We start from the raw sequence: 15,131 nt of genomic DNA on the forward strand, positions 1-15,131 counted from the left end.
GGGCAAAAAAAATATGGTGATTTAAATAAAACTATCAATCCCATTTTAAAACAATTGTCAGGAAAGTAACATCTAGACAGAATCCAAGCAAGACTTTGATTCTCACCGAGTTATTAATCTAGTCATCATCCACGAGAGTTATGCCAGTTTTAAATAGCAATAAAAGGAGGCAGCAGGCAAACACTGCATTACAGATAGCTGTCAACGCTTGGGGGCGGAACTAAAATCTCACAATACAGTTGTTCTAGTCGACGTGTTTTTGTCAGCGCACACGTCTCCAGCGGCACCAACAACAGAAACGAAGAAGAAGAAGAAGGTGTCAGTCAGGTAGATTATCTCTTAACATTCACACAAACACACCGCTAACCAGCTCTAACAATGTGTTATTTATATGTCAGCCTACTCACTGTGTGCCTGGCTGGCATGACATTTTGTAAGAGGAATTGAAAACGACGAGGATTGTTCCTGCTGTCTGTGTTTGGCTAGGTGCTGCAGGAACTATCCTCGTCGTTTTCAATTCCTCTTACAAAATGTCCTGCCAGGCACACAGCTAGTTAGCATTAGCCTCTCCTCCGTTTCCTAAATTGATTGAAAACTTTATTAACAGATTGCAGAATGGGTACAATACAGTACGGCTCAATACACACAATTGTTAAGGGGATGCAGACCAGAGAGATACTTTCGTCTTGTTTACATCAGGGTCCCCCATTTTCTATTAATCATGAATGAATGAATGAAAACTTTATTTAACAGATTGCAGAATGGGTACAATACAGTACGGCTCAATACATACAATTGTTAAGGGGATGCAGACCTGAGAAAGACGTTTGTCTTGTTTCCATCAGGGTCCCCCATTTTCAATTCATATAGACATTTATGACATACACAACATACATGACATTTATGGCATAGGGACATATAGGTATTTAGTACTGATACATTTGTGACATAAACGGTATTCAAATATACAGTACTGTTACCCCTAGATCCTGACAGAGTATATACATATGATGGGGAGGGGACTGTACATTAGGAGGGGGTGGGTGGGTGGGAGAGAAATATACATACGGCGGGGAGGGAATATATACATGCGGTGGGGAGGAGACTGTCTATTAGGAGGTGGTGGGGGTTTTGGGCATTTACGGTGGCCAGTTTCGAATTGCAGCCTCCCGTAGGTGCTCTTTAAGAGCGGTTTTGAATGTGGGCAGGGATTCACATTCCTTTACAGCTTTGGGTAGGGCATCCACATTGTTGTGGCATAATTGTGAAACGTGTTTAGTCCCTTGTTTGAGCCGAATCTGGGTTTAACATGATTTGTTGAGCTTCCTCTGGTGTAGTGGTTGTGGTATTCACTGACCTTTGGGATGTACATGGGCACCCCGGTCGTATAGTGTATCTTGTAGACCAGGCCCATTGCAAGTTGCTGTACTCTGTCGTCTACTCTAAGCCATCCTAGGTTGTCAAAGTGGGCAGGGGTGAGGTGGGTTCTGGGGTTCAGGTCAAGTAGTAGTCTGACCAGTTTGTTTTGTGATGTTTGTAATTTTGTTTTAAGCGCCTTTGAGGTGCTTTGGTACCATGAGGTGCACGCATAGTCATAGTACCCTTGAATGAGTGCTCCTGCCAGAGTCTTCAGGGTATTCTTGTTTACCAGAGAGGAGATCCGGTACAAGAATCTAGTTCGTTGGCTGACTTTTTTTATTACATTGGATGCCATTTTGTCACAGGAAAGATTTGCCTCTAGGATGGAACCCAGGTGGTAATTTCGTCTTTCCTTGTGACAATATTGTCACCCACTGTAACTGAGAAGCCGTCGGTCTTGCTGAGTTTGTTATTTGAACCGAAGAGAATGGACTCTGTTTTGCCCATGTGTAATGATAGTTTGTTATCAGCGAGCCATATGCAGATTTTGCCTAGTTCCGAGCTGAGGGTTTTTTCAACCTGCAACTTGTTCTTGTCAGAGACCAGCAGGGCTGAGTCGTCCGCAAACAGGAACAAGTTGCAGTCACAGGCTGACGACATGTCATTTGCATAAATTAGGAAGAGTAGCGGTCCTAGTATGCTTCCTTGTGGAACACCACAGCTCACTGTGAGGGGGGGGATAGAGTACCGTTTTACCTCTACCATCTGTTCTCTCCCCTCCAGGTAGGATTGCATCCAGCTCACTGATAAGCTATCAAAACCAATTGCTTTTAGCTTGTCCATCAGAATGGAGTGATTGACAGTGTCGAAGGCCTTTTGTAGGTCCAGCATGACCATGCCGCAGTATTTGCCCGCGTCCACCTCTTGTTTGATGTGGTCGTTCAAATAGAGGAGGCATGTGTCAGTGGAGTGGGACGTTCTGAAGCCAGATTGGAATTCGTAGATTCGATTTTTTTCCGCCAGGTACTTTTCGACCTGTTCGTAGACTATTTTCTCCATGACTTTCGAGATGGAGGTAAGAATAGAAACAGGGCGGTAGTTGCCTGGGTCTAATTTGCTGCCCTTTTTGTGCAGAGGGGTCACTCTCGCAATTTTGAAGTCCTTGGGGACGTGCCCCTGTTTTATAGAGAGGTTTATTATGTGTGTGATGACTGGGGTGATGGCGGCTGCTGCGTCTTTGAGGAATTTGGAGGGGATGTTGTCATGGCCAGTGGCCTTGTTAGGTTGGAGGGCGCTCAATTTTTTGAGTACCTCATCGGTTGTTACCATTTCAAGTTTGAAGTCGTCTTTGTGGACCCCTAGGTTTTTGTAGTATGCTACTATGTGTTCTACCCCATAATGCCCTGAGTGGGAGGGTAGTTTGTTTACCAGTGTTGTGGCTATGTTTGTGAAGGAGATGTTTAAGTAATTGGCTACAATACATCATATTACATCATCTATAACATATATGATATACAGACAGACAGTACTGCTACATCTATACATTTATGACATACCAGATTTGCAAATACAGTACTGTTTGTGATACAAAAAGTGTCCAGAAAAGAGTGTATATACATTTGACGTAGAAACTGTACATTGGAGGAGGTTGGGTGGGTGGGGGAGGGGGGGGGGTGGGACTGTACACTCTCCTCCGTTTCCTAAATGTAGACAGAACTTCTAGTAACGCAAACATGTCACTAGTAACACAAAGTTTAACATGGTGAACAGAACCAACACGATGACATATTGCTAACGTTACAGTCGCCTGGCTTTTCTTCTTCTTCTTCAAAAAAAAAACTCTAACCCTAACTAACCTTACTGTCATACACTTGTCCTAATAAACTAACCTACACTGTAACACGCAACACTTTGATGAACATTGTTACTCAGCTGATAGAGTTGTGCCCTTCCTGATGACTTGTCGTACAGAACTTGTAAGTCGCTTTGGATAAAAGCGTCAGCTAAACGAATAAATGTAAATGTAACCAGCATAGCTGCTGTCAGTAAGTAAGAGCGATTAGCAAGTGCCCTCCGTTGATTTGAGCCAGCTGGCAGAGGTGTCAATTATGTCTATAATGGTGAAAATGTATGCTATGTGTATCTCTGGTTTTCATCCCCTTAACAATTGTGTGTATTGAGCCGTACTGTATTGTACCCATTCTGCAATCTGTTAAATAAAGTTTTCATTCATTCATTCAGTCCCCCATTTTCAATTCATAATGTTGGCCTTCTATGGTTGAAAGGAGTAACTATCATTGGTATTTGTTTATTTTTAAAGCCTCTTACACCACAACACTGTTTGAATGGAATCTTGGAATCTATTCTACACATTCAAATGACTGGTTGGTTCTTAGGGTTTTTCTCATAGCTCATAACATTATATGTATTTTATGTTTACATTACTGCGGTGAAGCACTTTGGGCTGCAATTATTCTTGTATGAAACGTACTATACAAATAAAGTTTATTATTATTATCAAGTTATGCAAATATTCTATAAAAATAAATTACGTTAACTGAACTACAAAAATTTTTAAAAGTGTGGCCTCCAGGGAGCTCCAGTAGCTCACCGCGTATCTCTGCGCTATTTCGGCGTCGGGGACAACCGTGCGCGTCACGGATCTGGGGTACACGATTTCGACTCCCGGACTCGCCGTATTTTCTCAGTGTCTTTCCCCCGATCTATATCCTATTCAACCTGTTTCTGTCGGTCATGCTTGACCAGAAAAAGCGATAAACGCTAAAAAGAACCAGCTGGCTGGTCAAAGAAAAAAAAAAAAAAAAAAAAAAAAGTGTGGCCTCCACTAAACGCAATCAACTAAAATAAGGAAACAAAATCCAATTTATTAAACATAGAGGAAAATTCAAACTCAAAATCAGTAGAGTGAATCCATGCAGTTGAAAATAACCGAACCAGGGCTTTCCCCAAGATGGTGCTGACTAGGGACTGGGTGTGGTCCGGAGAGTGGCTGTGCCCGCCGTGTGGGAGGCGAGAACATTTTCAATAAAGAAAGCCATTTGCTGTAATTTCCTGCAACTTAAAACATAATTTCAATAAAATAGCAACGTTATTTATTTAAGTACAGTGTATAAGGTTGCACAATAGTTTAACGTTGAACACGAAAACGCATGCATGCATGCATACACAGGCACACACACTCGCACAGAGGACCAAGCAATCACATTATTAGACTATGAATGATGTGTCTGTTTCTAAGCTGGACCCAACTTTCTTTAGGCAACTAAACTGGCTTCCGGTCAATAAAAGGGTAATTCACATCAAATTAGGTCTTACACACAAGATAGGTTAAAATAAGGGTCCGAAATATCTATCCAATTACTTCAATCGCTTCCGTGACAATCATTCATATTCCACTAGAAGGAGCAGTACAGATTTTATACTTCCAAAATTCAACTCATTAATGGGCACGAATACTTTTTTAATATTCTGCGGCATTGGAGTGGAACAAGCTTCCAGTGGCCCTGAAAAACATTGAAGAGGGGGGAAGCTTTAGACGTGCCACAAAGAAATGGCTAGCCAGTGAATTGGAGAGGAGCCACGTCTAGGAAGGAGAGGTTAGGGCGTATCTGTCTATAGTCTCTTGATAGTATATGTAGAAGTGAAATGCAGGTTAATGTTTTATGGGGTTGCTTGCTATATGTTTTATTATGATGCTCTATGTTTTTTATTATGATGATGATCTATATTTTATTATGATGCTTTATGTTTATGATGTCTGTCCATGTCCAAAATCAGGGACCATGATGGAAATAAGTGCTTGCACTTTCTCATGTTTGTATCCCTTGGATGCTGTCTTTTACTCCACAATAAAAATCAATCAATCAATCCCAAGCTTTCACTGCATTTTATTTTTAAACGCATGGCGGCTCTGCATCCCTAATACCATTGTTTAGGGAAATATCTCAGAATTACAACGTCGCTCCAAATCACAGAATATTCCAATAATGGTGGCCTGTGCCTAATCCTCATCGCCGGGCTCTTCTCTGCCCCTCAGCTCAGCCCCTGCCCCTACCTGCACATATAACCCATATAACTCTGTATGATAGCATGTACAATAATGCTATATACCGCATTTATTTATTTATTTATTTATTTATTTATTTATTTATTTATTTATTTATTTATTTATTTATTTATTTATTTATTTATTTATTTATTTATTTATTTATTTATTTATTTATTTATTTATTTATTTATTTAATTTTTATTTATTTAATTTTTATTTAATTTATTTATTTATATATTTATATATATATTCTTACTGTTTATATATCTATCTGCATCTGTCTGTATATACCTGCATAATCCTTTCTGTAGATACTATATCTGTATATATCCCTTACCTACTCTTACTACTGTAGTTACGCTGCTGGCTAGTATGACTTACTACTACCACCATAGTGTCTTTAAACCTGTATCAATACTACAACTCTACATACATTTGATTAGCACTATTACCCAGTAGTACTAATTAAACTAGTGTTATACCCAGTTTAATCACCTGTACGTTAGGGCTGGGCGATATGGCCTAAAAATAAAATCTCTGATTATTTCTTTTTAAATCCGATTTCCGATTTTAATCCATTTTTTTCTCTTGAAAACTAGAAACGCCTAGGAAATCATTCAAATAACCTTTGTTTTTATTTGACACAAAAAAATTATCAAACCAAGATGAATTTCCCTATTTGGGATTGAAGTGCAAACCTAACTTTCACCAATCTTCACTTAAAAAAAATAATATATATATATATATATATATATATATATATATATATATATATATATATATATATATATATATACACATATATATAAAAGGTTACTCTTGAACTTGATCAAACAAAGATGAATGTCCCTATTGGGATTAATAGTGCAATAATTGCTTTTTCACCAAACTTCACTTAAAACAAATAAAACGTGCCTCTTGATCATCAAACAAGAATGAATTGCCCTATTGGGATTAATAAAGTGCAAATCTAACTTTCACCAAACATCAGTTTTTTTGTAAAATAAAAGGTGAATCTAAAAATATATATATATATATATATATATATATTTTTATCGATAATTTTTTTTCAAAATCGTCCTAGATCATTCATTCGAATTAATCGAAAAATGTATTAATCGCCCAGCCCTACTGTACGTTGTATATTACTATTGCATGTTACTGTTACTGTACTGTACTTGTGCTGTATCTATACTGACAATACATTTGAATGTAATTTAATCAGATCATGGAGTTTGTCGAGCTGATCAAGACTCCCCGGGTGGACGGGGTGGTGCTCCACCGGCCCTTCATGCCCACCGTGGAGGGCACGCTGTGTCTGACGGGGCACCACCTCATCCTCTCCTCCAGGCAGGACAACACGGAGGAGCTCTGGCTGCTGCACTCCAACATCGACTCCATCGAGAAGAGGTGACTCTCTGGCCTCTGATTCCAGCGCTGCGCCGATAACCCATACCGGTTTATCATGTAACATATCAGAAATCAAAGCATTGTCACTTGCTTTTCTACCTTTTTGGCACACATTTTTCAGACATTACATTTCTTATGGATATAGATTATATCTCAATAATGTGTAGACAGGTTTTCTGATAGGTCATATGATGTTGGCATCTGAGAAGAAGTGATTATCAAAATTAACGTTTGATTATTATTTCTAGAAGCTGATGTAGGCATATTTTTGGAGGGCAAAAAAAAATAACCATTAGCTGAAATATTCAAAAAATAATAAAGACATTGCTATATAGGCTATTCTTTTTGACATGGATATTCCCTCAACAATAATTGTAGCATCATATTGTGACAGCCGTCGCATGCCGTGGCGCCCGCCCCCACCCTGATGCACCACTTTACCTTCGAGTCTGAATTCAGACTCATTCAGAACGCAGCCTGATCTCAAACCTACCGAAGTCGCCCCATGTCACCCCACTTCTTAGGGACCTGCACTGGCTCCCCATTGCCGCACAAATCCGCGTCAAGGCCCTCGACCTAGCATACCGTGCGGCAAAGGGAACCGCTCCCGCCTACCTCCGGTCAATGGTCTCTAACTACACACCCTCAAGACCCCTACGATCTGCATCTTCTGGCCGCCACAGTTAGGACAGCCAAAACCCGACCATACCCGACCAATCTTTCGCCGTCGACTAAAGACACACTTCTTCAATCAATACAATCAAACAAAACTTCAATCAAGACCCCCTACGCTCTGCATCTTCTGGCCGCCTCAGACCCACTCCTATCCGAGCTCTGGGAGGGTCATCAAAGAGAAGTCACCTATTCTCAGTCCTTGCCCCACAATGGTGGAACGAACTTCCCACCACAGTTAGGACAGCCGAAACCCGTCCAATCTTTCGCCTTCGTCTAAAGACGCACTTCATCATTATCTGAAATTAAATGAAAAAATTTAAAAAAAAATAAACTCTAATCCTAACTAACCTTACTGTCATGCACTTGTCCTAATACTAACCTACACTTAACTCAACACTTTGATGAACATTGTTACTCAGCTGATAGAGTTGTACCCTTCCTGCTGACTTGTTGTTCAAAACTTGTAAGTCGCTTTGGATGAAAGCATCAGCTAAATGACTAAATGTAAATGAATTGTCTCTCAGGTTTGTGGGTTCTCTTGGGACCATCATCGTGAAGTGTAAAGACCTGAGAGTGATTCAGCTCGACATCCCTGGCATGGAAGAGTGTCTCAACATCGCCAGGTCTATAGAGGTAAGAGAGAGGTCTGAAAACCGTATGATGATGATTATTGTTATTTGTATTACTGAATGAAACTGTAAACAGAGAGGCCTATTGGGATGTTAGATCCGAATGAAAAACACTGTGATTTACCTTACCTACCTCTATCTTTTTTATGCTCGCTTATGCCTGTATTGTTTACTGCTGTGAAGCACTTTGAACTGCAATTTCTGTATGAAAAGTGCTATACAAATAAAGTTTACCAGTTTATTATTATTCCAGGTAAGTCAAGTCAAGTGTTCCAAATTCAGGTGTCATAGCAGCAGCATGGGGGAGGGGGTCCAGGCAGGAAACGGATAATATTAATAGAAACGATAATAATTAAAAAAGAAAATGGAACATATAAACAATAGAATGGAAGTATGTTCTATTGATAATAGTATACATGGTCGTAGCAGACTGTAGTAGTGGCAGACTGTGCCAGAGTCTGTGCAGTGTTAAGTAGTTAATGAATCAACCCACTCCGCATTTCAAACCATTGCAAATCTTAGTTAGTGCTTTTAAACCTCTCTCCTTGTGGCAGTGAATCACATTCTATTTCTTATTAAAGTAATAATCTCAAAAAAAATTCATATCACTCTGTTTTGACACTCTTATCACCAGTTGATTTAACACAATAGTGATTCTACATATAACTAGTTCATGAATGCTTTATCTGGTAGAACATTACAGAGCGCATCATCTGGCAAACAGGAAGTGATGTGTTTTATGTTGCCTGCATCAACGGCAGTTTGTTTGGAATGATTCGGCAGTTGGCATGAATCTTCAAGATGGAAAGCAAGTCGATACTGTGTACAAATGCAACAGAAATGACTGCTTATCACCAACTGATGTCACCAAAATAAACAAATGAAGATCTTATGTATTATCATTTGAAATATAAAGAGCATAATAACCCTTATTGTTTGCGTGTGGTCCTCCAGGCTCTCTCTACTCTCGACTCGGTCTCCCTGATGTATCCGTTCTTCCACCGACCCATGTTTGAGGTCATAGAAGATGGCTGGAACTCTTTCCTCCCAGAGGACGCCTTCAAAGACTTGGAATCCATGGTAGGAGCACTATTAATGATATACAGTGGGGGAAATAAGTATTGAACACATCAACATTTTGTTCAGTAAATGTATTTCCAATGAGCGTATTTAAGCTAAATTTGCACCAGACTTTGGTATTAACTCAAGAAATCCAGACATGAAATCTAAACATTAAAGTCCATATGTAAATAAAGTTATGTGTAATAAAGTGAAATGAAACAGGAAAAAAGTATTGGACACACTAAGAAAAAGCAGTACACCACAGCAAGGAGGCACTAATTAGGAGGCAACTCTACCTCCTATCTGTGCTAATAATGTCAACTTAGAATATATTGATGGGCTATAAGATGTTTTTTTTTTGTTACCACACAAGAAACATCAAATGATGGGTAAAAGCAAAGAGCTCCCAAGACCTTCACAAACAGATTATTGCAAATCATGACAATAGAATTAGCTAAAGACGTATTTCACAACTTCAGAATCTTCCAGTAAGCACCATTGGGGGCATTATCCATAAGTGGAAGCAACATCACTCCATCATCAACCGGCCATGCACAGGTGCTCCTCGCAACATTTCTGATCAGGGAGTCGGAAGGATCTCTCGAAGGTCTTGCTCGAAAAAGAGATATTTGATCTCAAGTGACTACCTGGTAAAATAAAGGTTTAAAAAAAAAAAAAAAAAAAAAAAAAAAAGCCAGAGAGCCAAGGACTACTAGGAAAGAGCTCCAGAAAGACTTGGAGGCAGCAGGTACAACTGTGACAGAAAGGACCATAGGCAATGCACTCCACCGCCATGGCCTCTGTGCACGCTCAGCCCGCAAGACTCCACTACTGAAGAAAAGACATGTTGAAGCTTGTTTAAAGTTTGCCAAACAACATTTGGACAAGCCGGTGAACTACTGGGAGCATGTACTCTGGTCAGATGAGACCAAAATGTTACTTTCTGGCTGTCGCACAACACACCATGTTTGGAGGAGAAATGGCAGTGCACATTACCCGAATAACACTACCAACAGTGAAGTTTGGAGGTGGAAGTATCATGGTGTGGGGCTGCTTCTCCTCTCCTGGTACTGGCAGACTTCATATCATTGAAGGAACAATGAATGGAGCCATGTACAGATAAATTCTTGAGAGGAACCTGATGCCATTCACCAGGATGCTGAGGATGACACGTGGGTGGACCTTCCAGCAGGACAACGATCCAAAGCAAACGGCAAAGGAAACTCGCAGTTTGTTTCAGAGAAATAAAATCAACTTGTTGGAATGGCCCAGTCAATCACCTGACTTAAATCCAATTGAACATTTGTGGAAGCATCTGAAGATCCAGATTCACAAGAGCCCCCCCCCCCCCCCCCCCCCCCCCACACAATTTTCAAGATTTAAAGACAATCTGTAGAGGAATGGGCCAAAATCACACCTGGTTTCCGTTAGAATTTTTTTTGCAGGTCTGAGTGTCCGGTAGATTTCAATCTACCGGACAAATGGGATAAATTCCGGTCAGAGTTTATTGAGCTTAAAAACAATTGATAGGCCTATATAAAGAATGACATCATCAAGGCATTTATAATATTTTAACTTAAAACTAGACTACTTTTGCGTATATACAGTCATTAATATATTCCAAATAAAATAAGTCCCTCGAGACTGCGTGCTGCTGCCGACTTGAGGTGTCGGTGGGCAGTCTGCCCGACCTTAATAAACAGCAGTCTGTTATAATCACATTTTTATGAGCTAACGAATTCCGTTATATTGGACATTTGTATTAATTATATCAAGCGAAGAACTGAGAAATTTGGCAGAGAGACGGCAACATTATCGTGGGTTTGCGCCGTGATGTATATCTCCACCTCCCAACGACTTGGTGCTGCTGCTCATAATGTCTGGTGAAAATAATTCCCTCTAAGCACAATTTGATTATTTGAATTGTATTAAAATAGGCTAAAATTAAATAGCCTATGCGATGAACGAAACAATCATTACATTTGTCGTTGCTTCACCAAGCAGCCGGTCAATGACATCCTGTGTCAGCGAGCTGGCAGCTGATATATCAGCGCGAGCCGGCCGCAGTTAGTTTGCAAGAAGCATCCAGCTGCAGACCCGCAGAGCAGCTTTCCAGGTCTGGGGACCGCACTGTGCCAGCAAAGCTGGTGGGTTCTGTGGGTCTGCAGCTGCATGCCTTCCGCAAATCCAGCAGCAAGCTCTCACTGACACAGCGTCGTCATTACCAGACCGGCTGCTTGGCGAAGCAACGACAACAAACGCAATGATTGTTTCGTTCATCGCATAGGCCACCCAACTCCAGCCCATCCAAATACAATTCAAATAATCAAACTGTGCCCAGAGGGAACTATTTTCACCGGACACTATGACCGGAGAGATAAAATTTGTCGGACTTCAACAGATTTTGCCAGTCAAATACCGGTAATTACCGGCTAACGGAAACGCTGACCTGAATACTGCGGGTGATTAGTTACATCATACAGAAAGCATCATTGAAGCTGTCATTACAAACAAAGGCTTCTCCAAGTATTGAATTAATTTCAGTTAATTCAGTGTGTTCAATACTTTTTTCCTATGTCATTCCACTTTATTACACATAACTTTATTTATGTATGTACTTTAATGTTTACATTGGAAATATATTTACGGGACAAAATGCTGATGTGTTCAATACTTATTTCTCCCATTGTAACACTCCAAAGACTTGGAGTCTATGATGGGAGCACTATTAATGATATATAACTCCAAAGACTTTGGGCTAGATCCACAAAGAATGGATTGAACGGTGCTAATTGCACCCTTACTTACAATTCATAATTGTAAGTAACGGTGCAATTAGCACCGTGCAATCCATTCTTTGTCGATCTAGCCCCAAGTCTATGATGGGAGCATTATTAATCATTAGTGCTGTCAATCGATTAAAATATTTAATCTGATTAATCGCATGATTGTCCATAGTTAACTCGCGATTAATCACATTTTTTTTTTATCTACCATAAACAGATCTTTTTCAAGTTCCAAGTTTTAATACTCTTATCAACATGAGTCAACAAATGCTTGCTTTATGCAGCCATTTAACACAAAAGGATGACCCTCATGCATTGCAAATTTGCATCAAATTCAAAACAGAGATGCACAAAATAACTTAAAAGAAAATAATAATTTAAAACAATGAATAAAGTGTGCATGAAATAATAGGGGAAAGAAAACATTAGGAACTTGTTACATTCACCCACACAAGGGCTGAGTAATCACCCCCCCCCCCCCTCTCTCTCACACACACACTCTCCCAGCTCTCTTTCTCTCTTGCCCCTTCCTCATCTCTCTCACCCCCTCTCTCTCTATATATCTATCTCTCACACACACACACACACACACACACACACACACACACACACACACACACACACACACACACTTCAGAAACAAACATAGTATCAATGAGAGCATCAATAATACACCGGAGTGTAGTCTAGTAAAAAAAAGATTATAAAAAAAAATCTTAAAAGTTAATCGTGAGTTAAAAAAATAGTGGCGTTAATAGAATCGGGCGATAACGCGTTAATACTGCGTTAACTTTGACAGCCGTATTAATAATATAATGCTCAAAGACTTGGACTCTATGATGGGAGCATTATTAATAATAATATATTGGAGCATTCTAACACTCCATATGTTATAGGAGCCACTAGGTATATCTGGGCTATATTATGGCTTTTGAACAACAATAACATAGGAAATGTAGTACTCCATCCATCCATTCATTCATGAATTCCAGGTTATTTTACAAGCATTATTTGTCAAATACACAACAATACAGGGGCATCTGCGTGCTATCTATCCATCCCGATAGTTTTTCTGTGTGACTCACTCCAATCCAATGGAGCTGAGAGGCACTCGGTTTGAAAATCTCCTGCCATACATTCTTTTTTTATTTAACCTTAATTTAACCAGGCAGGTCAATTAACACTTTGGATGCCGGAACGATATGCGTGATGTGTTGTTAAAAGCGCAACGCTCTAAAGTATAGGAATACGTGGCAGTGTTTGCAGGGCTATAACTATATTCTATATTATAGCTATGGATACAATACTATGGCCCATTTGACATCGCCCATTTGACATCACCCATCTATCGTTCAATATGAGATTTTTTCATCCATACATTCCCGTTTTATACCGTGGTGAATATGACTATAGTTTTAGAATAATCCTGTCTAATCCCAGAAAACGACGCTATGCAGCAATACGTGCAATTCACTGAAAATGTTGTAATTTCTCGCCTGTACACTCTACTATTTTTAAATCACATCTATATTATCGGTATTATGTTTCATCATGAATGCATGGGTGGGGGTGGGGGGGGTAGTTTTTTTGATGCTTTGATCGTCACCAACGGCACACGTTGTGGAGTAACGTTACACACATATATTGTGATCGAAGTGAAATCATGGTTGGATCACAGCAGGATTGATACCATATAGGCCTTACCTTCACTAGGATGTACCCCAAAAAGAATATTCCAATTATCTGATCGCGAGTCCCAGTATTGCTGTCGATCGTGTCGCCAACATAATCCGCCACATATCTAGTCCAGTCATTATATGAAAAAACCTAGGACAAATTGCAACAGTAGCAAACTCAACTGATTTTGTATCCTCATTATGTCCTTAGTGAGGGAAAAAAAGTCCCAAGGAATCCCATCATGGGAAAGTTTTGAAAACGACCTATATATATTCATATCGAAAAATGCCTGTTATAACATAGTGGTGAAAATTTTATTTTTAGATATCACTATTAAAAACTCACAAGCTGATTACACACACAAAGACAAGAAAAAAAGTCAATCACAACTTCATTGAATTATTCTGTTTACTCATGCAAATCACACATTATCTTATTTGATATGCACCAATTAGCATACACGCCAGAACTAATCAAAACATTTGATAAAGACATTTTTTTCTTCTTGGAATATTAGTAGATAGGCTCTGTGGAGCTCAGTCCACGAGGATGGGGCTCAAGGGTTTATGTCCGTGGGGATAGGTCCATGGAGATGGGGTTTTTTATAATAGGCGGAAATTACATATTTGTACAGCATGCAAAACACTACATGATTCTTGCACAAAACTACATGGGCTTAACATAAATTTGGTATGTCTGTATAGGGGAGGCTTGTAGGTACCCATGTAACCCATTTCCATTAACATATATTGAGGTAGAAGGCCAAGGGACCATTTGAAAAATGGTGATGGCCATATTTCCCTCCCCAAAAAATCGTCTTAACTTTGAATAATTAGGTATGTAGCCCCCTTTCCAATGAGGTAACATGACATGGTTGGTCTCATTGGAAACCCGAGGTTGTCTAGAATCAAATGGTATCTTTACTTTTGAGCTACCTCAAAATTTGAACGAGTCACAATCTCTGAAAGACAGTGTCGTCAGTGATCCTGCCAGCAATCAAGTACATTGAAAAAAAAACACATTTCCCATGATGGGATTCCTTGGGACTTTTTTTCTCTCACTAAAGACATATTGAGGATACAAAATCAGTTGAGTTTGCTAATGTTGCAATTTGTCCTAGGTTTAGCCTAATTCTGGCCTATAATGACTGGACTAATCATGGACCGGGAGCAATTCACGTTTCTCAATCCGATCGGGACAACCGGTCCCCTTGCCCGACCAATAGAAATCTGACTGGAGACCTCTGATCGACCCACAGGCCAAGATATCATGTTTTAAAGGGTGCTCGATACTGCTACCCAGATGTCAGTGTGCCTGTACTGAATGGAAATATCAAATAAAAGAAATAACGATGAAAACCCGACTATTATACTCGGGTCTGGCGCTGAACGTTCGGCGAGTTGACCCGACTATCATCGGGTATGGCGTGTTAAGAACAAATTCTTATTTTCAGTGATGGCCTGG

General features: G+C 39.8%; 1 protein-coding gene across 1 annotated transcript in view; it reads left to right on the forward strand.

Annotated features, from left to right (window-relative positions):
- The first annotated feature begins 292 nt into the window (after positions 1–292).
- The window catches only part of mtmr9 (myotubularin related protein 9), a 76,088-nt gene continuing 61,249 nt past the window's right edge, over positions 293–15,131 (forward strand). Inside the window, exons 1-4 of the mRNA XM_084313980.1 lie at positions 293–327; positions 6,654–6,838; positions 8,038–8,146; positions 9,097–9,222. Of these exons, the coding sequence (XP_084170106.1) occupies positions 6,657–6,838; positions 8,038–8,146; positions 9,097–9,222 (417 nt within the window). The 5' untranslated portion in view covers positions 293–327; positions 6,654–6,656. The remainder of the gene's footprint in view (positions 328–6,653; positions 6,839–8,037; positions 8,147–9,096; positions 9,223–15,131) is intronic.

This window comes from Notolepis coatsorum, assembly GCF_963971535.1.
Source record: "Notolepis coatsorum genome assembly, chromosome: 5".
NCBI classification, from domain to species: domain Eukaryota; kingdom Metazoa; phylum Chordata; class Actinopteri; order Aulopiformes; family Paralepididae; genus Notolepis; species Notolepis coatsorum.